The sequence below is a fragment of the Podarcis filfolensis genome (genome assembly GCF_964270895.1).
Source record: "Podarcis filfolensis genome assembly, chromosome: 13".
NCBI lineage: Eukaryota > Metazoa > Chordata > Lepidosauria > Squamata > Lacertidae > Podarcis > Podarcis filfolensis.
The window spans coordinates 24,124,112-24,148,712 of record NC_139615.1 but is presented as its reverse complement, the minus strand read 5'-3'; the positions used below and the strand labels follow the sequence as shown (position 1 = coordinate 24,148,712).

Here is a 24,601-nt window from a genome sequence, read left to right as displayed (position 1 = left end):
CAAGGCTTTGAAGTTCATATCGTCTGCCCCAGCAGGGCACAATTTTTATCTCCAGTACTATTTAACATTGATATGAGGCCTCCTAAAGCAGCAGTTAAGTGGTGTCTGTCAAAATATTATGATATTTAGTTTTAATCTTCCACTCGCTCAGGCTTCTCAATAATCTTCTGACTGCGAAAAAGGAAGATTATTCTCCAATCTGGTGAGAAATAAGTTTGGATGGCAAGAAAGAATGATAAACAAAATATAGCAGATTGGTGTCTGAGAGCATTCAAAGGCCCCCTACTTGAGAAGGAACATGGTAAATATAGCTATAGGCTTTTAGCTATAACATTTAGGAGAAACCAATTCCTACAATAATATCATTGCCTGTTATAGTACTTATGAAGGACTCCTCTATCTATGAAATCACATTGTTTCCTCTTCAAAAACCATTCTAGTGGTGAAAAGGAAGATTTTAGTGTTAACTTTTAAGTATTTTTAATGAAATCTATTATCTATTAGAGGGAAAATCATGAAAGCTTGAATCATATGTTCCGCAATCGAGTTCTGAAGAACTGAAGCATATTTGACTGTTCATGAAGTAATAAAACAGTTTACTGTAGCCAGTTTTTTAATAGTATTTATATATGTTTGTGTGTGTGTGTGTGTGTGTAATTTATATATGTATAAATCAACCTTGAGGAATTTGAAGCAGCCTTCCTCTTGCAGTAATTGTCTTGAAAGCAGCTTTGAAATCTTTGTTTCTCAGTGAGTATATGATTGGATTAACAACTGGGGTTACCACTGTATAAAGGAGAGAAACATATTTGTCTTGGTCTAGAGAGTAGTCAGAGGTGGGCCTGATATATGTGTAGATGACTGAGGAGAAGTAAAAACTGACTACAATGAGATGTGAGGAGCATGTAGAAAAAGCCTTTTTCTTCCCTTCAGTGGAACGAATTCTGAGGATACTTCTTATGATAAATGAATATGATGCTAGGGTCAACCCACAGCTACAAATCCCAAAAATCACATCTGCCGCAAAAGCCATAGTCTCATTCAGACTAGTGTCAGAGCAGGAGAGCTTTAAAAGTGGAGGAACATCACAGAAGAAATGGTTGATGATGTTAGAGCTGCAAAAGGAGAGCTTCAGCATGAGTCCAGCGTGAACAGCAGAGTTGACCATTCCAGCAACCCACACTCCACTTGCTATTCCAACACATACTTCCTTCCTCATAATGACTGTGTACTGCAGAGGATGGCAGATAGCAGCATAGCGGTCAAAAGCCATAAATGACAGAAGGAAAAGCTCTGTACCCAAAGCCCATATGAACAGATACACCTGTGTGATGCAACCATAAAAGGAGATGCTATTCGCACGGGTCCAAAGAGTCTGAAGCAATTTAGGAATTGTAACAGAGATGGAAAACACGTTCACTAAGGACAGATTAACAAGCAGGAAATACATGGGAGAGTGGAGTTTTCGGCAAGAGCATATGGTAAAGATTAGGAGGAAATTACTGCCTAAAGCGATAGCATAGATGAATGTGAATAACCCAAAGAGAAAAGTCTGGAGTTCTGGGGAGCTGATCAGACCAACCAGTATAAATTCCATGGTAACTGACTGGTTCTTCATTTCAATAACTGTGGCACTGGTGTCCTAAACAGATAAATAATGTTAAGTAGAATTAATGATCCAAATTTATACATACACCATCCTTCTTTCTCTCTTTTTGTGCCAAAAGGAGAAAAATTGCCCTTATTTGACTTAACTAGTCATTTTTAAGATTATGGCAAACCAGTCTGACATCACAGAAAATGTGGACTCTGAAGTTATCCCTTGCACTATACTCAGAAAATAGTCTCATTGACATTGAACATTACTAAAGCAATACTACCCACCGCAACCCCAAAACACACACACAAAAAATGGCCACTGCTTAGGAAAATGCAGGAATTTTTAAAAAGAACGCTGCTAGCAATAATCTCTGACATTTGTATTACCTAGTGAGGATGACAACCACCAAGTAGTTTCAGTAAATGACACAATGCTTACCCTCGTTTATATCAGTTTTTGTTAATTGTCAACATTTGTTGAGACATATTGATTATTCCCTCCATTTCAAAAGGTCTCTGTGGCCATTTTGTTCATACTTAAGCTGGTTAATTAACTATATCTGAGTGGAAATGTATTGCTGCAGTGCTGCAGGATTTGTACAGGTAGATGTATCAGTCCACTCAGAGGGATGTAGTCAGGTGGAGGATCCTGTGATTGCAGATAACAGATGTAAAGTCTGACAAGTGCTAATTCATCACGCACAATTGCTTGTGCCCATCAGCTCTGTAGGGAGCAAGACCCAATGAACATAGTGAGGCTTTCATCCAAGTAAACTTCCATCAGATTGTGCTGTTTAGGGTGATATCTTGGATCTTTGTTCATAAAGGATATACTTATTTCACCATGATATCTGGTTAAACCAGTTTTGTGAGGTGTTGCATTTTTAAAAATTATATTAAAAAGAAAGTTTTACTAGTGAAATAAATAACACAAAAATACATTCAATAAGAGAGATACTTTATACTTCATACTTTAATCAAACAATAATCAAACACAAATCATCAAATTTAAATGACTATTTGATGATTTGTGTTTGATTATTCTTTGATATTTTATTCCTTATTGACAAAAAAATCATGTATTTATTCTTCATCATTTAATTTGAATTGATATAATCCAATTGTGGTTTAATTAAATCCACTTATACAACTTCTAACACCTCATTTCTATCATTCAAATATCAACTTTTATTATTTCTGTTCTTGTTAAACTTGCCCTGCTGTTCCAATCATTTTTGGGGGGTTGGGCATATTCATTCTTAGAATAAGCTTATATCTTATTTATGTATTAATAATTTACTGTGCTGTAATTTACTTTGCCACTCTTTTAAAGATAGGTGCCCCCCCATCTCTCCTTTCAAATACAGTTTTTAACCACCAGTACCTGAGCAGAGACTGACATACACACAATCATATTTCTACTCTTAAATGAGATTTCTTTCAGCCTCAGTGTTACATTACCCAGCAGACAATCTTGGTGGCACATTCCATGACACTGCACATGAAATACATATCAAAATATAATACTATATAAAGCCTCATTTTACAACCCCTTAAAAAGTGGTTTGAAAGGGGTTTATCAAACCACAACAGTTTCTTATTTATATGTATTTGTTGTGTGTTTATTTCTTCCCCACCAAAAATTAGCTGAAGAATTACATTAAAAAAGATAAAACACTAACAATAGAGAATAGAAACAGGAAAACTACAGTAGGGGTGCAACTGCTTGATAATGCAATGTAATTATTAGAGAGGAGCACAGAATGCCTGAAAACATGTTATCAGGTAAACCTAGCATCATAGGCGATCCTATGCTTGAGCTGAATGTCTTCAAAATCAGAATTGCACATCTGAAGGTCAAATTGGCCTATTACTGGTCACCAAAAGTGGCCCCCATGTTTCCTTTGAACTAATAAGCTCCAGATATTTTCCTGCAGAGTCACTGATGATGTGGTTAATGCTCCCTCTCACCAAAGAGTCACACTTTATTCCACCAACGTTCTAATGTTAGAAGAGAATGAGAGGACCAATTATGGGAGATTTCTAACATAGCAGCTGGCATTAGAACAAGAATGAGCTCTTTTGTAAATCAATGACTTCATTTCCATTAGAGAAATAAACAGCAGTGCCAATGTTAGTTCTGGAGGGATAATCTGTAGTACAATTGCTGAGAATTTTTGGAAAATGGGAGTCCAAACTGCTGCCATTATTGGGCAAGACCCCCACATGTGAATAATATATGCGCAGCCTGCAACATACCATCCAGAACTTAATAAATAGCTTTCAGTTTATCTTTCCAAACTTGACCAATGAATAATATCATTGGAGCACTACTTTGTACATATATTCTTTGACTCTAGCTGAAACCTTTTGGAGCAGGCGCATGTACCATGGAGTTTTTCATGCTCCTGATTTTATGCAGCTGATTTAGGTTCAGAGGAAACAGTTAGATGAAATCAAATATTTACCTTCATATGCTTTTGCATTTGTTTGTTTGTTCCTATTGTTCATTTGTTCATTTATTTCCCCTTCTTATAAAGTAGAGCCAATATCCTCCTATCAACCTGATGTCTGATAATAACCAGTTTGATATCATCGTAGGCACACTATCCAAACAAAGCTAGTAACCAGTGCTAAATATTTCTTTAAGTGACGAGATGGTGCCACTGGGAGAAAGACATTTGAGGCATCATCTGGGAGATGATGATGATTAATTCTGTTGCCAAAGTAAATGCACATGTACATTTGCATCATTTCCATGTTTAGCACACTTGTCAAATTCACTTCCTATCATTCAACTTTTAGAAACCTGAGGCAAAATTCACATTCCCACTGAATTTAAATTAATATGAGTGTGCTTAACCTTGGGTGAATCATGCCACTACTATTTCTACAAATAAAGTTATTGTTTTTGTGAGATGATGCAACCCTAATATAATTGGGTTTTTCTATGAGCACTACCAAGGTGACATATTATATATACACATGTAATATATGAATGAAATAAACAACTATATTTAAAATATGTGCATGTCAAGGAAAGTATTTTGGTGAATGAATTTGTATGCTGTTTTGCAGTTGCAGCATTATATTTTGTGCATATTATTTTGTGTACCCCTAAACATTCTTATTTTCAAGATAAAGGAATATAAGAACCAGAAGCAGGGAAGAGTAATTGCAGTCATCTAGCTAGTATTGTAAACACCTGAAACACTGCATCTCTTCTGTTGAAGGAAAACAAAATTCATTTGTGTCAGGAGTCCAGGTTCCCAGCTTGATAACACAGTAAGTGTAGGTAATTTAAAAAGGAGGCTTTATTGCAAAACAAACAGCTCCAGATGGCTCTAACAAAGCCTCCAGAATCATTACTCAAGATGACTCTTCTGAAAACTCCTTCCAGTGTCTACAGAATATATTGAACTTTCACACCTTATGTCTCTTGTTTTGCTTCCTGTCTAGCAGCCCTCCCATTCGCTGACTGTGTGGACTTATTGGATCAGCTCCAACTTCTTCCTTTTCAGAGAGGCTGTCTCTGAGTTTGTTTGCGCTGTTTTGTGCTTCCTGTGAGCTTTGGCCTGTGTTCTAGCCTGATCTCAGCTACAGTGGTACCTCAGGTTATAGACACTTCAGGTTACAGACGCTTCAGGTTACAGACTCCGCTAACCCAGAAATAGTACCTTGGGTTAAGAACTTTGCTTCAGGATGAGAACACAAATCGTGCGGTGGCAGCAGGAGGTCCCATAAGCTAAAGTGGTACCTCAGGTTAAGAACAGTTTCAGGTTAAGAACGGACCTCCAGAATGAATTAAGTTCTTAACCCGAGGTACCACTGTACTGCCTTATCAGCCAGCCTGTCACGGTCAGGAAGAGCTGAAGTCAGCAACTCCCCGGCTCTTCCCTGCCTAACATCTAAGTCTCTCTGTTCCTGGCTGCTTTCTGTTGTTGGCTGCAAACATTCGCTTGGAGCGGGCTCATTCCTGACAATTTGTTGTTAAAACTGGAACAGCCCATGTTTTGCCCTTCAGTTGTTTTTGGAGTATAGTTCCCTCCCATATTCTGTTACCATTGGCTATCATAACTGGGAATTGGACTCCAACAAAACCTGGAGGGCATGACACTGATTTCTGTGTTAAAAGGTAAAGGACCCCTGGAGGGTTAAATCCAGTCAAAGGCGACTATGGGGTTGCGGCGCTCATCTCGCTTTCATGCCGAGGGAGCCAGTGTTTGTCCACAGACAGCTTTCTGGGGCATGTGGCCAGCAGGACTAAACCGCTTCTGGCACAACGGAACACCGTGGCAGAAACCAGAGTGCATGGAAACACCGTTTACCTTCCTGCCACAGCAGTACCTGTTTATCTACTTGCACTGGCATGCTTTCGAACTGCTACATTGGCAGGAGCTGGGACAGAGCAACAGGAGCTTACTCTGTTGCAGGGATTCGAACCACCGACCTTCTGATCGGCAAGCCCAAGAGACTCAGTGGTTTACCACAGAGCCACCCGCATCCTAACAAAACCTGGAGGGCATGACACTGATTTCTGTGTTATACCAATAGTTGAAAGAGCAAGTTAAACCTTGTTGTTGTTGTTAGTTCTTTTCTGTCCCCACAGCTCCTGCCCTTGCCCACACCCATGTCTAATATGAAAGGATTAATCTGTAGTTTTGGGTTTCCCATTTTTCCAAACCTAAAATCAGCTCTACACATTTGTCTTTAAAAAAGTTCTTATGTAAAATTGTCAACCTTTTACTGTGGATTACTCCTACTATACATGTTTGAAAGCATTTCTTTCCTATTACAGACTCTCTCCCTCTTTTGCAAAGAATTTTCTCTAATATAATACATTTTGTATGCTATGTTCAGAAATATATGCATTTTATGCACTCTTTATCTAGTATATGCATATTTCTCCATATTATGGTTGTGTTTTGGGTTGCATGTTGTTTAGGAAAGTTTGGATTAGGTAGATTCAGCTTTACATGCAAACTGAATAGAATTCCCCCTTCATTCCTAGTCCATACTCTCTATTTCAGCAGTTTGGGATAAACCATTACTCCTTTTGTTTTTGTTCCACTTCAATTCAGTTCGAATATCATTTCAGTTCATTTCAATTGTCACATTTAACAAGGTCACTGTCAGGTTAAGGAACAATATGTTTAAGTTACGTATATTCATGCTGGGTTCAGTGGCTAAATATAATTCAAAATTAACTTTCAACTGGCTGCTGATACGCCCATTTTTAAGAGTAATATTTTTATTGAATTACAGAAAATTACAGTGGTTCTTGTCTTTACTCCTAAATCCATACACAATTGTACATTGCATCATTATTATTATTTTTAAAAAATTACAACTATGTGTGTCTTTAAAAGACTTACAACTCACAAACTCACAAAGTGCTCCTAACATTCATTGCTAACTGGACAATTTGAAGAGATCCAGTAACATCATCTGTATATATTGAACTTTAGATAATATAATGCACTGTTCCAAGTTACAAAGACAGGCAGAATATTAGTAATTACAGTGGCACTTTGGTTTGCAACCACTTCGGATTACAACCATTTTGGATTACAACCACCTCAAACCTGGAAGTGTTTGTCCCTTTTTGGGGATTACAACCAATTTTTTTTATTACAACCAATTTTTTTTTTGGGGGGGGGGGACCCATTGGCGAAAGCATGCCTTCGGATACAACCTGTTTTGGTTTACAACCAGACCTCCGGAACGGATTATGGTTGTAAACCAAAGTACCACTGTAGGCTATTTCAAACATTCCATGGGACACCATTTCACAATGCGTGGATTGGAATTGTGTCTGCAAAAACTACCCAAGACCTCCATGCTTGTGTTCTGCAGTTCTAAATAAGGCTAAGGCACATGAAAGGCTCATGTATGTGCAAAAGGCATGTTCCCCAATTGTGTGCACTGATGTACATGTATACTCTATCAAAAAAACCCTGTATCTTTTTTTAAAAAAGAAGCTATTTATACACTGGAATACTGCCATTCTATACTTGTATTTTCAGCAGTAATACCAATGAGTTCAGGGGAGCTTATACTTAGGTTGTTTCCTAAAATAGATTGCTTCCTAAAATGTGCTTGTTATTTATGCACCATGTTTGATTCTCAAGTACAAAATATGTCATCTGAAACATCTTACATCAGCTAAACATAAACAATATCCTGTTGTCAACCTTTTCTTTCAGTTCATATATTTTTAAGAATGCTGCTCTAAAAGGATATGGAGTTCATTCTTGGAGTATTGGAAGCATCCTGCTTCTTCCACGAAATGTCTTGAGTGCTTCTTTAAAATCTTTGTTTCTTAGTGAATATATAAGGGGATTAACAACAGGGGGTACCACTGTATAAAGGAGAGAAACAAATTTGTCTTTGTCGGGGGAGTAGTCAGAGGATGGCCGGATATATGTGTATATGATTGAGAAGAAGTAAAAACTGACTACAATGAGATGTGAGGAACATGTGGAGAAAGCCTTCTTTTTCCCTTCAGTGGAACGAATCCTAAAGATAGCTCTCATGATAAACAAATAGGATATTAAGGTTAACCCACAACTTCCAATCCCAAATATCACATCTGCCACCAATGCCATAATCTCGTTCAGGCTGGTGTCAGAGCTTGCGAGCTCTAAAAGTGGAGGAAGATCACAGAAGAAGTGGTTGATGATGTTGGAGTTGCAGAAGGACAGTTGCAGCACAAGTACAGTGTGAATGGCAGAATTGCCCATTCCAGCAACCCATACTCCACTTGCTATGCCAAAACACACTTCCTTCCTCATAATGACTGTGTACTGCAAAGGATTGCAGATAGCAACGTAGCGGTCAAAAGCCATAAATGAGAGAAGAAAAATCTCCGTTCCTAAAGCCCATATGAATAGATACACCTGTGTGATGCAGCCATAAAAGGAGATGGTCTTTGTGTGAGTCCAAAGAGTCTGGAGCAATTTAGGAGTTGTAACTGAGATGGAAAACACATTCACTAAGGACAGGTTGATGAGTAGGAAGTACATGGGTGTGTGGAGTTTTCTGCAACTGCATATGGTGAAGATGAGCAGGAAGTTTCCAGCCAAAGCAGTAGCATAGATAAATGTAAATACCCAAAAGAGAAGAGTCTGTAGTTCTAGGGAGCTGCTTAGGCTGACCAGTGTAAACTCCATAGCAGTAGACTGGTTTTTCATGTCAATATCTCTGATGCTGATGACCTAGACAGGCAAATTGTGTTAACTTGGTTATCCAGATAGAAACTTAGTTTTTCCATTCACTTTCTCCCTCTCTCACTCACAGAAGAGATTTGGCAGTTTCTTTCTTCAGCTGGCAAATATTTGCAAAGCAATTGTTCTTTCATTTGAGATCACAAAAAAATCAAAACTTCTTTTGAGTCTCATGGCTAACAATATACTTTCATTCATTATTAAATTGGCTGTCTTTTCATTAAAGAGCAGCATCTACTATGGCCTAAATAACTTGTTAGTTGATCTTTATAACCTAAATTGTCTTAATATTAGCCATAACTTCTTATGGACTGCCAAGCCTTGAAATAAATAATAAATAAATAAGGCCTAAATAACCCAATTTCATCTTTATATTCATCTTCGGTAAATATCAACATTAGTAAGAATATGCTGCCTAAATCTTTCCACCACTTTTTGAAAGTTTTCCATAATTCAAATTATTCTCTAAGAGTTGGTTTATCAGAAAATAGTTATATTCAAAACTTCTGTGTCCTTCTTTTAAAAACACGTACATGCAGTCATCATAATTCAGCCAGAAATACCCACTTTTAAAATATTCTCATTCATATCCAACTGGACTGTTTCAAAGCCCTTAAATATAGATATATGTGAGTATCTGAAAACGAGTGGACATTTTTTGTGCAAGAAGTTAGAGTTCAGAGATTTAAGTGATTGTGTGAAAAATCATTGCTTGCAAAATGCTATGTGAAATACTATGTCAAGCCACATATTACAAACCCTTTAAATGGGGTTGGGCAAAGCACAAGTAATTTATTTTCCTTTAATAATTAACCAATTTACATTATGAAGAAACTCTTAAGTAACATGAAAGATTTACCTTCATCCCTATTTGCTCTTTTGTATCGTTGCTGGTATTTTATAACTTGGAGCCAATTGCCTTCTATAAGTTGGATGTCTGATGAAAACTGGTTTGATCTCATTGTAGACAGGCTTTCGAGGAAAGCTATCAGCTACCTTTAAATCTTACTTTAATTGATGGTGCCACTGGGAGAAGGAACTCTGAGGCACCTGGAAGATGATGAGGATTTGTTCTATTCATTCTACGGATGTCAACATTTAGCCCATTTTTCAAATACACTTATAATTCAAATTTCAATGTTGACAATGCTTCATTTCCAAAAAGAGGCAGTTTTCATTTCCAAAATGAGTCAGTTTTCACTTCAAACTGCACAACAGTAAAATCTGCAATAATATATTGTCACTTCTTGCTTTTAACCTTTGCCATACATTGCTTGATCCCTATATATAAGATCAATTATAGGAGGAATTAAGTGTAATCTAAATATTACTTTGTAGATGTTTTGCTTCAAGATATGCTTTCAAACCCACAAAGTATCTAGTGGGATCTCTTGTCCCATATCTATCCCCCATTTGAATTGATAGCTGTTCATTAAGACATTTAAACCCGGGGGAGGCAAAAAGAACATGGTGTAACTAACAGAGCAATAATAATACTCTGAGGAAGGGGAAATGAAATTTAGTCAAACCATCACATCTAAAGCCCAGGCTCACTTAGTCCTTGTTTTGGAGAGTTATATATCTCTGGGATGGAAATAAGCTATACCAGCTTATTTTTTAATAGTTTTAGTTTTAATGACAGATCAGGAGAGTGGGAAACTTTTGGACTCTGTGTATAGACAGCCTCTGCCAGCACACCTCTTTTTTACACTCTCTGACACCAAAGTTCTGACGTAGAGAAGCAACAGATGTGATTGGTTTTCTTTCCATCTGCAGAGAGAGAAATCTAGAAATTTATATTGTCCTTCAAAGATCGTATCAACGGTCATAGCATTAATTTACAAATTGACATTACAGGTTTATTTTTAAAATACCTAGGCAAAGGCAGGTTCATCTAGCCCCCATTTTGATGAATGAATGGAGGAAGGGAGAAAGGAAATTATACCATTGTTGCTCTTATTCTTGTTTTTACTACGATGACTTTGGTGGTTCTATTTTTATAGAAAACAGGCTGTCTGGCTTATGCCTTGGCTGGTCCGATATGCTTGAGAGATGACAGTGGTGCAACCCAGACCCAGTGGGAATCAATTGTGCTTGGAAAAGGACTAGCTGCACAGTTAGGTGCCGCATATTGCAACCAAGTGGCTGGGTGATCCAGCACCCCAGTATTACATTCTCAGAAGAGACTCTGTTTAGGCCTGATGGCATGCACATATTCTCCACAGGAAATGATATTTGGTTGGCAGACATTGAAGGAAGTATCAGGGTTTGAATGCAGATGTGAGTGGTTTGGCAGTGACTGTTTTGCTCGATTGGCGGTTGGGGCATTGGGACAATTCTTTGTCTTGGATGGAGGGGAGGCTGTAGTCTCCACCTGCCCTTCCAAATGCTGGGGTATCCTGATAAAGAGATCTGAGGGGAGTGGTCATGTCTGTGTGCCCAGGTGGGGCCAAGGCTGATGGTACTCCCCCAGACAGCAGTCCCTGTGGGGGTCCACCTATTTCATGTAAGTCTTAGGAATCCACGCCTGGGTTGACCTACGCATCATTTCCAGTGGGTGGGCCGGAAGTATTCAATAAAGTTGTGGCCTGTTTCAATCCAAACCAGACTTAGTCGTCTTTTATTTATCTGGGGGTTGGGGGTTGTGGAGCATGATGCCTGGACCTGCAACTACTTTGGTGGTATTATTTTTATAGAAAACAGGCTATCTGGCTTATTCACTACTGGGGGAAGTTCGTGGTGCTGGAAATTAAAAGAAATTTGTGAGTTTGGGGGCTGTATGTGTATCATATGAACCAACTCCTAGGGGTCAAGCTCCCTTCAACCCCCCAATAAAACATTTGAAGGGGCTGGCTAGGTCCCCCCAAACTTGATGGGCATTGCCATCCAAATGGTGTTTGTGTGTGCTGTGTCTTGTCATCAGTTATGCAGGATAGGGCTTACCTGCCGCCCCCCACCCCCCATTTTATTCAAGTTGGCACCCCTGACATGTATATATCAAATTTGGTGACATTCTACCAAATGGGGAACAATATCTTCAGTGGCATCAAAATTGACTTGTTTTTGACGTTGCATGCCCCAAATCATGTGAAGTCATACCCAACTCATGCTTTCTACCACAGGAGCGCCATCTCCTAAGGACCAAGCCCTTTTGGCGTGCCCCCCCATGTTTAAAGGGGGCAGAGGAGGAAAAGCACAGAGCCAAGTGTGGCACAGCTGGCTCCTTCTCCTCCTGCTGCTCCTAGAGAGGAAGAAACAGGAAAGCAGCCCCCGGGTGGTGGTGGCGGCAGCAGCAGCAGCAGCAGCAGCAGCAGCAGCAGCAGGAGTCGTCATGGCCATTGAAGCTGCACTGTCAATACACTGCCACTGTGTTTGGCTCCGTCCTGGCTACTCCCAACATCCTGACATCACACACTCTGTGACATCAGCCCCCCATTCCTCCTTGGAAATTGGCACCTTTGGTCCACCATCTTGATTCTAAATGGCACCAGGCATCCAAATATTGATGAAGGCCACAGGCCCCACGTCAGGAACTCTCATGCTGAGTTTGATGATAATATATTGAAAGATATTATCTAAGCTATTGAATAAAAGAAAACCATTTTTCAAAATTTGTAGTACATTATGATAAGAAAATAAAACGTGCCACAAAAACTTTTCTGATGTTACATTGGCCATGTAGAGCAGGTCAGACAATCATAGACTTGTTATGGTGATATGGGGTGGGCTGGGGGGAGAATGTGAGCAAAGTATTGGGAGTAGGTCAGTCCCAGGAGCTGCATTTATTTCATTTTCTCTGATTGGGGAACACCAGGGATGAAATGATGCAATGTTCTGATGAATCGTCAGAGGGGTTGTTATCCTTATTGCAATAAAATATAATTTAACAAGGAACTTTAATGATAAATCGAAGAGAAAGGGGGGATTTGTGTGATGTCATTTCATAAACAAACTAAAATTTTAATTGTTCCTTTACGGTCCAATATGGAGTTGCTTTGGGAATTGTTCTCTCTGTAGTCACCTATATATCATTCCACACATTCATATTGGCATGTTCTCGCCCACTGAGCGCATTGTAGCATTATCTGTGTTCTATGGTAACAGAACTAACCTAAGTAGTAAGAGAACAGAAGCATGGAAAAGCAGTACTTTGATGACATGTAAATATACTATCTTTTGGTCTTTTCATAAGAAGCAATCGTTTGTCTTAGTCCTTGCAAGACATCACTAAAATATATTGTGAGTTATAGAAATTTTACTATTTGGTGATATATCAAAATAATGTTTATGATAGCTGTTGTGCTTTCTAGCCATTCCATGCTGCTAGAATTCTTAATAATAAATGTGAGCTTAAAAAACAGCAGTGCCAACATGCTTAAATTTTAATATAGATGTTCCAATATAACAGTTAGCTTTAAAGGAAGCGAAATGAATGTTGTTAGAAAAGGAGGAGGAAAGCAACTGTCTATTGATATAAAACATTACTTTAACTACACTTGTTTTTCATAGTTGTTGATTCATATTATCATGGACATTCTTTTGCATTAACAGATCATGTGGCCAAGTTGCAGTAAGGAACAGGAGCTGTGTGACCACATTCATGATGATGGGCCTCTCTGAGCATCCAAAGCTGCAGATCTTCCTCTTCATTCTCTTCCTTTCCATTTATATAGTTGCCCTGATAGGAAATGCAGCAATCATTGCTGCCATATTTTCTTATCCCAAACTTCACACACCCATGTATTTCTTCCTGTTCCATTTGGCTGTGGTGGATATAGTCTGCACTTCCACCATCATTCCCAAGATGCTGACAAACATAGCAACTTTTAGCAAGAGAATCTCCTATTCTGGCTGCATAGCCCAGCTGTATTCCTTCACATGGTGTTTGGGAGCTGAGATGGTGCTCTTCACTGTCATGGCTTATGATCGCTATGTAGCTATATGCCACCCCTTGCGTTATAGCATCATGATGAACAAGACAGTATGTGTAGCACTCTCCACAGTGGTGATCCTTATCGCCATTACAAACTCATGGGTTCACACTGGACTGATTATGCGGCTCACTTTCTGTGGCCCCAATGGTATCAATCACTTCTTCTGTGAGATTCCTCCACTTCTGGCTCTCTCCTGCAGCCCAGTAAGAATCAATGAAGTCTGGGTATTCACAGCAGACATATTTCTTGCTATGGGGGACTTCTTAATAACATGCTTATCTTACTGCTTCATTGTTAAGGCAATCTTAAATATCAGGACCTCTGAAGGGAAGAAGAAGGCTTTCTCCACTTGTTCATCACATCTCATTGTTGTGTCCTTATATTACTCGACTGTCATCTATACTTACATACGACCAGCCTCCAGCTACTCTTTTGAGCGAGACAAGGTGGTTGCTGCCCTATACACACTGGTTACACCAACTCTGAATCCTATAGTCTACACTTTAAGAAATAAGGATGTCAAAGCAGCTCTCAGAAAAGTATTCCTCAACTCATGAGTTAAGCAAGAACATTTTACTCTTTTTCTCCAGCAGAATTGCAGTATTATATTTAGAGCTCTGGTTCTTGACTTTGGGGTGGTTTATTTTGGGTATGTGTGTAGATGGGAAGAAATGTACATTTGATTATTTGCAGGTAAATGGGTGAAATGTCTCCACTCAAAAACAGTATATTGCAGGTGATGGGAAATATTAAAGTTTTACCAGTAGAATATATACAGTACAGAGCAATCCTAACCATAGAAAGCTGGTGTAAGTTATCACACTTAGGCTGATATAGATTATCTCTATTCCAAATGTTGTTCAGGAGGAATTTTGCCAGCTATGTTCTGCCCAGCTGCTGGGTCATGCACCAAGCTGAAAGCAGTTTGAAATAGGTATAAGTCTCCCCTTATTCCATCCCACTCCTGCCACATCCCCAGGATACCCCTTCTGGTGGAAGCTCTGATAACTGAACCCTGGCTGAGACTGGTGAGGGACTTTTGTTTCCATAACCACGGCTCTGCCAGGAAAGCCCAAGATCAGCCAAATCCAAACTCTTTCATCCCAGTGGACCTTGGGTTTCTACTGCACTGATAATAAACAATTTAAAATCTATAATTTCATTTGCACCTCTGTAACAAAACAAGCTTCGTTAATGAATGGTTGGAAGAGCCAAAGGCAAAAGTGGGTGAAGAAATGAATGTATATATTGCCTTCATACAACAGGCTAGCATCTACACACATTCACAGACATTGTGTCCTCCATCAGACATGATAAGAGGACCATTCCAGCCAGAATGATCTTATTCTCATCTTGGGCTCTTTGGAATTTGGCCTATCATTTGGCCATCTTTCAAGAAAAACTTGATGAAACTGTGAGCCTTTCTTTTTGCATGTTACAAAAATGTTCACTCCTGTTACCTAACCCAATGGAAATGGCTCGTCTTCCCAAAGAGTATCAGATAAAGATGCTTTTCCATGCCCACATTCCAAGTAAGTTAACACTCCTGTCTCAGTGACTGACATCTATGCTATCTTAGTCATGTCCACAGAATAGAAGATGACAGGATCTCCAAGGGCATGCTCTGCGGGGAGCTGGTTTCAGGCACCAGGCCTGTTGGCAGACCAACTTTGTGTTCTTGAACTCTGATAAGGCCTCTTGCTTGGATGGATGATAATGATGCAGAGGGGTGTGTGAGTATATATAGAAATAAGCCACACCAACCTTTGCATCTAGCCACGACAACCACTGGTCTGGAAAGAGACAAGGGGGGCTGAGAGGGCTCTGTAGGGAAGACTTTTCATAATATTGGAGCTATTCCTTAAATGTCCTTGCCTGCCATGTTTCTAACAGGAGCAAGAATAGGGTCTCATATGCCAAAGTTATGGGACACCATGGAGTTTCCCTTCCTTTCCTAATCCATTCATTTCACTAATGATAATTTTTTTATTATAATAATTTATATTAATTTTTCATTAATAATAATCCAATATAAGCCACATTGATACAATACCAAATCATAAAATAATTTTTAAAAAACCAATTATTCCATTCCAAATTAAACATTTTGGGGTGACTTCCTATGTTCTGGTCTTGTGGAGATACTGTTGTTGCTCCTTCTCCTGCTTCCATTCTTATTTAATCCGAATAATACCATTCCGATGTTATTCCTTTATCTTTGCAGCCACTGACGTAATGACTTTCATTCGTATTTTTAACTGTTCCATCTCTGTTAATTTGCCAGAGGGGGTTATATCTTCTAACTTTCTCTGTGTAATATATTTTAATGTTTGTCTTTCCTTTCCTGTTGCAATCCATTATTTCTGGCATTCCCACCCACGCCACTCCGAGAACTTAATTCTTACTGCGCAATCCTCTCCACCATGTTTCTTTGGCCTCTAGCCTTGCTCCGGGCTGACTTAGTCCGTAAAAATTATAAAGTTTTTGTTGATTCCCTCTTGCATTCCATTACTAATTACAATCCATTGATAATTATATTCCATTAGAAATTATTTTTCTTTCTTCAGTGAAGGGTTGCCAAATCATAAAACTATGTAGTGCATGTATAGAGAAAAAGCTAAGGCTTCCCTCCACCTGCCTTCCAATCCGGTTATGACGATAGTCCTCTCCAGATGAAGACCTTGGCACTCAGTGCCTGATTCATTTAGCAGGTTATCTTGTTTCCTTCTTCCAGAACATGTCTGTTTTTTAAGTCTAAATTCATATCTATCTTAAAAAACAGAGGAACCACTGCTCATGGTGACTGTGTTGGAAAGTTACCAATACATGCAGTGCTATGCACTCTGCATCCCCTGTCCCGCATCATAGAAACAAGAAGCAGGTATCGGATGATCTGCAAGTGAGAGCTCACCCCCCCTGAGCTGGGGGGGGGGGGCTTGCAAGGATAATTACTCTCAAATTAACCTTAATTATCTGCACACCCAGCATCCGCTATCATGGGAATTGCTGTTCGCCATGGCAGCTCCGGACTGGAAGTCCCATTCATTTCACTAATGTAATCTGCATTATTGTTAGCAAAGTTGAAAAATAATTATTGCAACCATAAATAGGATAAAGCTAAAGAATTCATGGTCCATTTTAAGGTATTTATTATTATTTATTATCCTAATTTATTATTATTATAAGGTTATATAAACATAGTGGTTTATGTATAGAATACAATAATTACAATGTCAATTGTAATACAACATTATCATAAAGGCAGCATAAAACATCCAGAAGGACTACTAATACAATCAAAAAGATCCTTGGAAACTAAGAAGGACTTTGGTGTTGAAAGGACAGTCAATTGAGTAATAATGAAAATTCCTTGGGGAGAACTTTCAACAACTGAGACATCACCACTGAGAAGGATCTCTTTCTGGAAACAAAACATCTCACTTCATAGTGGCATAGTCACCCATAGAAGACCTCCACTGACAACACAATCCTGAGCAAATGGGCCTACTCAAAAGTAAATTCAATTGAGTTCAATGGGCCTTATTCACTAGTAAATGTGTTCATGATTGCAACATGAAGTTCGTAATATATGGGCACATTAATATGGAAACAGGTGGTCCTTCAAATATTATGATTGATCGGGAAATGTTCAGATTTTATACACATATTATTAGGTGTTTATTCTCTTTTATGAGAAACAGACAGACAGAAATCTTATTGCAAATTAGAGAGATGAAAATTGATTCAGAATAAATCAGCATGGCTTTATTATAGTTTAAATGACCACAGAAAAGTAATTCCTATAAATACAACTAATTCTATACCCACATGACAAATTTTTGAATTGTCTGCTATATGCGACTCTTTTTAAATAATAATTATTATTATTATACAGCAGGAGGTATCACTTTTTTGTACCCCATCAGTTTCTTGATGGCTTCTTTTACTTCTTTGGTTTTCAGACTGTAAATAATGGGGTTCAGCATGGGGGTTGAAATGCTATATTGGGTGGAAAAGAGTTCATCCAGTAGTACAGACGAGGCTGAATTCGGCCTTAAATACCTAAAGCAGGCAGTGCCATAAAATAAAATGACAACAATGAGATGGGAACTGCAGGTGGAGAATGTTTTTCTTTTAGCTTCTGCTGAATTAAGCTTCAGAACCATAGAGACTATGTAGGTATATGACACCAGCATGACACAGATTGATGAAAGCACTACTGCACTACTTGTAATTAAGAATGTTATCGCATTCACAAAGGTTTCTGTGCAAGATAAGGCCAAGAGAGATGGGAGTTCACAGCTGAAATGCCTGATAGTGTTTGGACCACAGAACACCAGCTTCAGAACAGGAAATGTATTAATCAATGCATGTACAAAACCTATTGCCCATGCACCTCCCACCAGCAGCTTACAGAACGGTATGTTCATAGTTTCAACATAATGAAGTGGCTTGCATATGGCAGCATATCGGTCATAAGCCATTGCTGTAAGAAGGAAGATTTCAGTGCATCCTGTCTGGATGATGAAAAACATTTGCATGATGCAGGTACCGTAAGAAATTCTTTGGCTGTGGAAGAAATTCAGGAGAACCTTAGGCACCGTGACTGAAGAGTAGCAAATATCCAGAAAAGACAGTTGACTTAGGAAGAGGTACATAGGGCTCTGTAGATTACTGTCTTTCTTTATTACCATCATGATGATCGTGTTCCCTACCAAAGTTATTGCATACATGAGTAAAAACACCAGGAAGAGGCAAATACGGACTGGAAAACTGTAAGAAAATCCCACAAGAAGAAAATATGTCACAATAGTTTGATTTTCCATTTCCTTTCCAACAAAAATGTAATCTGTGAAAAACAAACAAACATCTGATTGCAGCAAAGTTGTTCTGTTGTTCCTGAATAGTAGACTAAAGCATCTGAAATATTTTTGAGATGGGAACCATAATTCTAAAAACTTATATCAATTAAGAGCTGGGTTCAGTCTATGTTGAGCAGCTTTAACCTCCACTGAGAAGTCAATGTCCATGCTCAATTTTTCTGCATCATTGAAACCAACCAACCAATCAATAAATCTTTATTGCAGTCATAGACCAGACAGCAAGATTAACCAACAGCCATTGTAGCCCAAACCAGTTCATGTTTCCTTGAAATGAAGTCCAGCTGGTCTCAGTGGGACATAATTCCATGCAAGCTATGCATGACATTTCAGCCTTTTACTTGCCTGTAATGAATGTTAGAAAGCTTATTAAAATGAGGTGTTCTTATATAATAAATAACACATTTTAAATAAATAGTATCAAAATTTCCTCAGTATGCTGAGAGCATCATTTCATATTCAAACCCATAATATGGATCTTTGGTTAAATCCTAACTGGTCTAATAACAAAAGCAGCTGCTATCATCAAGATCACACAGTTGGGAAGTTGCTGTCTTTCAACATTTCTCAACCTTATTCACCAGTTTCTAAAAGTCTGCTGGAACAGACTTCTCTGTTTGTCTTCCATAAGGACTGAAGACTAACAAAAAAATGAATTGATTTAGTAAATCAGTGGCTCACAAGCCTTTTTTCTTAAGGACTGTTTGGTACAATTTAACGTCCAGGGTTGCCACCTTTTCCCTGGAAGACTTTCTGTTCCTTTAAGAGCTAAATGCCAATAATAAAATCAGCAGGCAATCACATTGCATCTCATTTCTGCTTCTGAAGGTTCCCATTTGCAGCAGTTTGCTCACTCTAAATATGCAGAAATCATCATATGGAAATATTTAGTGTGTGTGTGAGTCAGCCTTTAGAAGTGCTCCTTCAAATGCTACTTTCTTACACAGAATGAAGTGAAATGCAAGGAAATTAATGGCAACTGAAATTTAGACCATCACCACAGTAGGGCTACTCTTCTTCCTAACAAATACTGCAATTTAAAATATAGTAGAGAGAGAGATGTAAAGGGAATAAATGCCATGTTACTGTTAAGAGTGGATTAAAACAGTAGTCTTCATTCTTTTCAAACTGGAACCCATATTTAACCCACATGTGCATTTGCAGGACCACTTCTTACTTTTTTAGCCTTATGTTTGTAATTTGGTTGCACTGATGATGAAAACTACTGTATTTTTTGCTCTATAAGATGCACTTTTCCCCTCCTAAAAAGTAAGGGAAAATGTGTGTGCTTCTTATGGAGCGAATGCAGGCTGCACGGCTAAGCCAGAAGCCAGAACAGGGAGAAGGGAGCGCTGTGCAGCACTCCATCTTGCTGTTCTAGCTTCTGGCTTAGCTGCACAAAGCCTCTGCAGGGCAGTGGGATGAAGGCACCCCGCTGCTCTGCGGAAGCTTCGTGGGCTATCCCAGAAGCCAGAACAGTGAGATGGAGCACTGCGCAGATCCCTCTTGCTGTTCTGGCTTTTGGGATTCAGAATTTTTTTTCTTGTTTTCCTCCCCCCAAAACTAGGTGCATCTTATCGTCTGGTGCGTCCTGTAGAGCGAAAAATACGGTACCTTGTAATTGCTCCCTTCCTACGTTCTAATTTATGTCTAGTGAGTGAGAAATTTCAAATGCTGTTTTTTTCTTTCCTTCCTGCTCATTCTCACATAAGCAAGGATTTCTGCCTTAAAACACAATGAAATCATATGTAAACATATCTCTTCTTTTCATTTCTTATTTTTTCTTTTAAAAAGGCCTAAGAAAAACCAATCTGATCAGCAAAAATGGAGGGAAAGAGAAATCAAGAAACATGCAAGAAGCTTCTGGAGGACATTGCCTTGGACCAGAGACTCAAACTTTTGTATATAATTACCTGACTGAAAAGGCAGGAATGAATTGGAAAAAGTACCTTTTATGTGTCAGTAAAAATGGTTCCCCTCCTCACTAAGACCAAGTGGAGTGTTTGCCATGATGTTATTATACTTGCTATACCAAACCCTGGAGGATATATTTTTCACTGTGGAATGTAGCAACTTATATAGAAATACTCATCCCAAGAGGATAATTAAATTCATCAGTAGTGCATTCCTGCAAATGCCTGTGAGTTTTGTTGTGTTTTGTTTTAGTGGGAGAAGCTTTTCTGCCATGGTGGCAAATATAGATAAACAAACAGAGGGTAGCTTGGGACCAGTTTGGCACGGTGGTTCCAAATTGTGGCAATTAGGGTTCTTGTGCCTCTGAATATGTATGAGTATGTAATTGCTCAATTGGTGTGCCTTCACCCAATTTGGCATGGTGACTCCAAACTGTGGCAACTTGAATGCCTCTAAATATATTGCTGCCATATTTTTGTTTATCTGTAACAGAGTGAAGGATGTAGGCTTCATCTAAGTTTATTTCATTCAAGATGGCCAATGAAACATTCCAAACTGCAACAATTTGGATGCCTCTGGAGATATCGTTGCCGAATTTGACATGACAGTTCATGAGATAAAGGACCAGATTTTGGCATACTGTATACAGTGGTACCTCGGTCTATGATCTTAATTCGTTCCGGAAGTCCATGCTTAAACCAAAGCATTCTTAAACCGAGGTGCGCTTTCCCTGCTGAGGCCTCCCGCCACCGGTGCCCTTCCACCGTTCAACTTCCGTTCAGCTTCCGAGGCAAAGTTCACTAGCCGGAACACCTACCTCTGCTTTTGCAGAGTTTGTTGCCCGAATAGTTTGTTAACAGGACTGTTTGTAGACTGAGGTACCACTATATTTTGATACTGCAGTTATTCATGTACACAAGAACACTGATTGCACACTTGTTTAATATAATGTGTGAGCACCCCTAGTGCAACTGTATGAAATTTAGTTAAGGCAAACGTAAATGAGAGTTTACATTTCATCCAAGGGTAACCCTGCCATTCAGGAGGGTGAAGCAACAGGCATCAGTGAGAATTCTGAAAGGGAGATAGATTACAAGCAGGAGTTTATTGAATCATGCAGCAAAAGTTTTAAAAATGTTTATCCTTGTGAGGAGCGTTTGGACTCCATATCAGGAAGCAAAATGTCTTGGTTCAACATTGATTTCAGCTTGACAAAAGTTAAATCTCACTTTACTACTGTTTTGGTGAATAGTCACATTTATTTGTTCACTATCATGTCCCACTTTCAAACAGGTTTACAATAACATAACAAAAACACACATAATTTTAAAAGCCATTAAACAAATATTACATAAAACTAATAGTACTATAATTACAAAAAAAGAAACAATAGTGATTATTTTTTTATAAAAAACAACAACAGCCCTTAACATCCTGTTAATTGTAAGAGATGTGTTTAAGTCCAGTAAGAATGTAAAACACAGCTTTTGAAAACAAACAAACAAGATTGGATTAGCTCCTTTAAAAGGTAACAAAGAAGACCCCATATACTCATTGCTGTTACAATTCACCAATTAAGCACCATTTAAGCAAACAAGCAAGCACATAACCATACAGACTGATGACAGCTGGGTTACAAATATGTCATTCAGGCACAAAATTGCATTTTGTTTTATAAAAATAATAATTTTAGTGGCTGATAATGCTAATACTAGAACTAGGGTTCACATTAAGAATTTGAGTGGCAATATACCACAAAATTGTAGTCTTCAAGCAATACATATTTAACTAACTAGTGGGGTTTCATTGCTATATGATGTGGGGATTGCTTCTCAGTTAGGTCACTTTAAATACTTGTGGAAGCTAACAACAAATATTAGCTATATTGGCTAATATTAGCTATCTTCAGAGCCTATGAATATCAGTTTCTGCTGTGTACTGGGAAGGTGAGTGGGAGGGACAAGGTCATGGTGCTTCAGATACATTAGTGTGATCAATTCAGCAATCCTGGAAGTGTGGATTTATGAATGGACACACAAGAAAGTGATATAGATTATATTAGTCCATCCATTCTTAGCTTCAAATCTCACCAATCCTACCTAGGCATGCCTCCAACACATTTCCTCAGCAATATATGGATAAACTCTCCTTTTTCATCTAACACATCTTCACTCCTAATAACCTCATGCATAAACAGGGAACTTCTGGCCCTTCAAGAGTTGTTTACATCACTGCAAGCCCAAGTGACCAATCAGGTTCCCCATTCCTATGCTTTCGTTCAGTGGCAGTTTAAGCATATGACTTGGATGCTGGAGAAAAAGTTCAGCTTCCTCACCTTCTACCTGAGCTTCCAAGAGGCATTGGGCTCGATGACCATTGGCTGGATTCAGAGGGCTAGACTAGATGAAGGCAGAAGATGTCCACCAGAACAGAAGCTAAATGCAAGGCAGTAGATCCAAACCATAAACACAGAACTCAAATTTCACTCCATTTCCCCTATATAATTCATATCATTCATTTTCTCTCTCCAGATTTCCATTAAGGAAAAAAAAGAACCCTTACATATTTCCCATTAGTTAAATGTCCCCTTGGTCTTTTCCCCCCATGAAAGCAAATTGATTCCAGTTCTGTCTTCTTCAACCTAATCTTATGCCTCAGCTTTGTTTTGGGGTCTTTTTTAGTCTAACTCCAGCATCAAGGGAAGCATGACATTTTAAAAACAGGGAGCTGCTCTCCTCATTAGCCCTTAAGATGTTTGGCGGATATATACACATGTACACCATTTTAAATGATAGCTTGTGACACTGTACACTTTTCTAGAATTGAGTCTAATTTTATTGAAGAAACTTACACTTTCCAAACTTCTTCAACAGAGCATTTTTTATATCCTTGTTCTTCAAGCTGTAAATGAGAGGGTTTAACATGGGAGTTAAGATGCTGTACTGCACCGACACTAATTTGTCCAGGTAGGCGAGTGATTCTGAACTTGGCTTCATGTACCGGAAAAAAGCTGCAATGTAAAACAATCCCACCACAATGAGGTGAGAGCTGCAAGTGGAGAAGGCTTTATGCCTGCTTTCTGCTGAACGAATCTTCACGATGGTTGAAATAATATAAACATAAGAGATGAGGGTAAGGAGAAAGGAGCCAAGACCAAACACCAACACAGTGATAAGAAGAACAATGTAATTTATGAGGGTCTGGGTACAAGCCAAGGCCAAGACTGAAGGAAGCTCACAGCTGTAATGGTCAATAATATTGTTCCCGCAAAAATGCAAATTCACCAAAGGTGGAACATTCAACACAGCATAGAAGGTACCCATAGCCCAAGATCCACCCACTAGTTGTTTACAGATTTCTTTTTTCATGATTGTGGTATAATGCAGTGGATCACATATAGCAATGTATCGGTCATAAGCCATTGCTGAAAGGATGAATACTTCAGCACAAGCAACCTGGAAAAAGAAGAAGATCTGTGCAATGCATCCTTCCCAGGAAATCGTTTTCTGCTTTGCTATGATATTTTCCAACATTTTGGGAACAGTGACAGATGAATAGCAGATGTCAACAAAAGCTAAATGACTAAGAAAGAAGAACATGGGGGTTTGAAGGCTACACTCAGTTCTAATCACCAGCATGATTGCAGAATTTCCTAACAATGTTACCAAAAAAATTATTAAGAACACCAAGAAGAGAAACACCTGAAGATGTGGATCTCTGGAGAGTCCTGAGAGTATAAACTCTGTAATTGCAGTTTGATTTTCCATCTCAATGAATTTAAAAGCCTTAACATCTGTACAAATTAAAAAAAGAAATAGAATTTATTCAATTTGTAGAAAGCTCTGAAAAATGATTAATAAATGTATAAATGTAGGGGAAGTATTTTCTGAATTTTTAACCCTATTTACCTGGGAGTAAGCTCCACTGAATTCAATATGATCTACTGTATCTCTATCTGGACATAGTTATGATTGCTTTGATGCAGCCAAGAACTAGACTGTTGATTCAAGCGCTAATTGTTTGTGTAGAGATTTCACATTTGCAGTTC

At 38.6% G+C, this 24,601-nt stretch overlaps 1 protein-coding gene across 1 annotated transcript; it reads right to left on the bottom strand.

Annotated features, from left to right (window-relative positions):
- Positions 1-673: 673 nt before the first annotated feature.
- LOC310748609 (uncharacterized protein) lies at positions 674-24,320 on the bottom strand (the record flags this gene model as incomplete). Its single annotated transcript, XM_083584461.1, has 3 exons — positions 674-1,642; positions 18,451-18,608; positions 23,405-24,320. 3 exons carry the CDS (start codon positions 24,318-24,320, stop codon positions 674-676), a joined length of 2,043 nt encoding a protein of 680 aa, XP_083440587.1.
- Between the last annotated feature and the right edge of the window lie 281 nt (positions 24,321-24,601).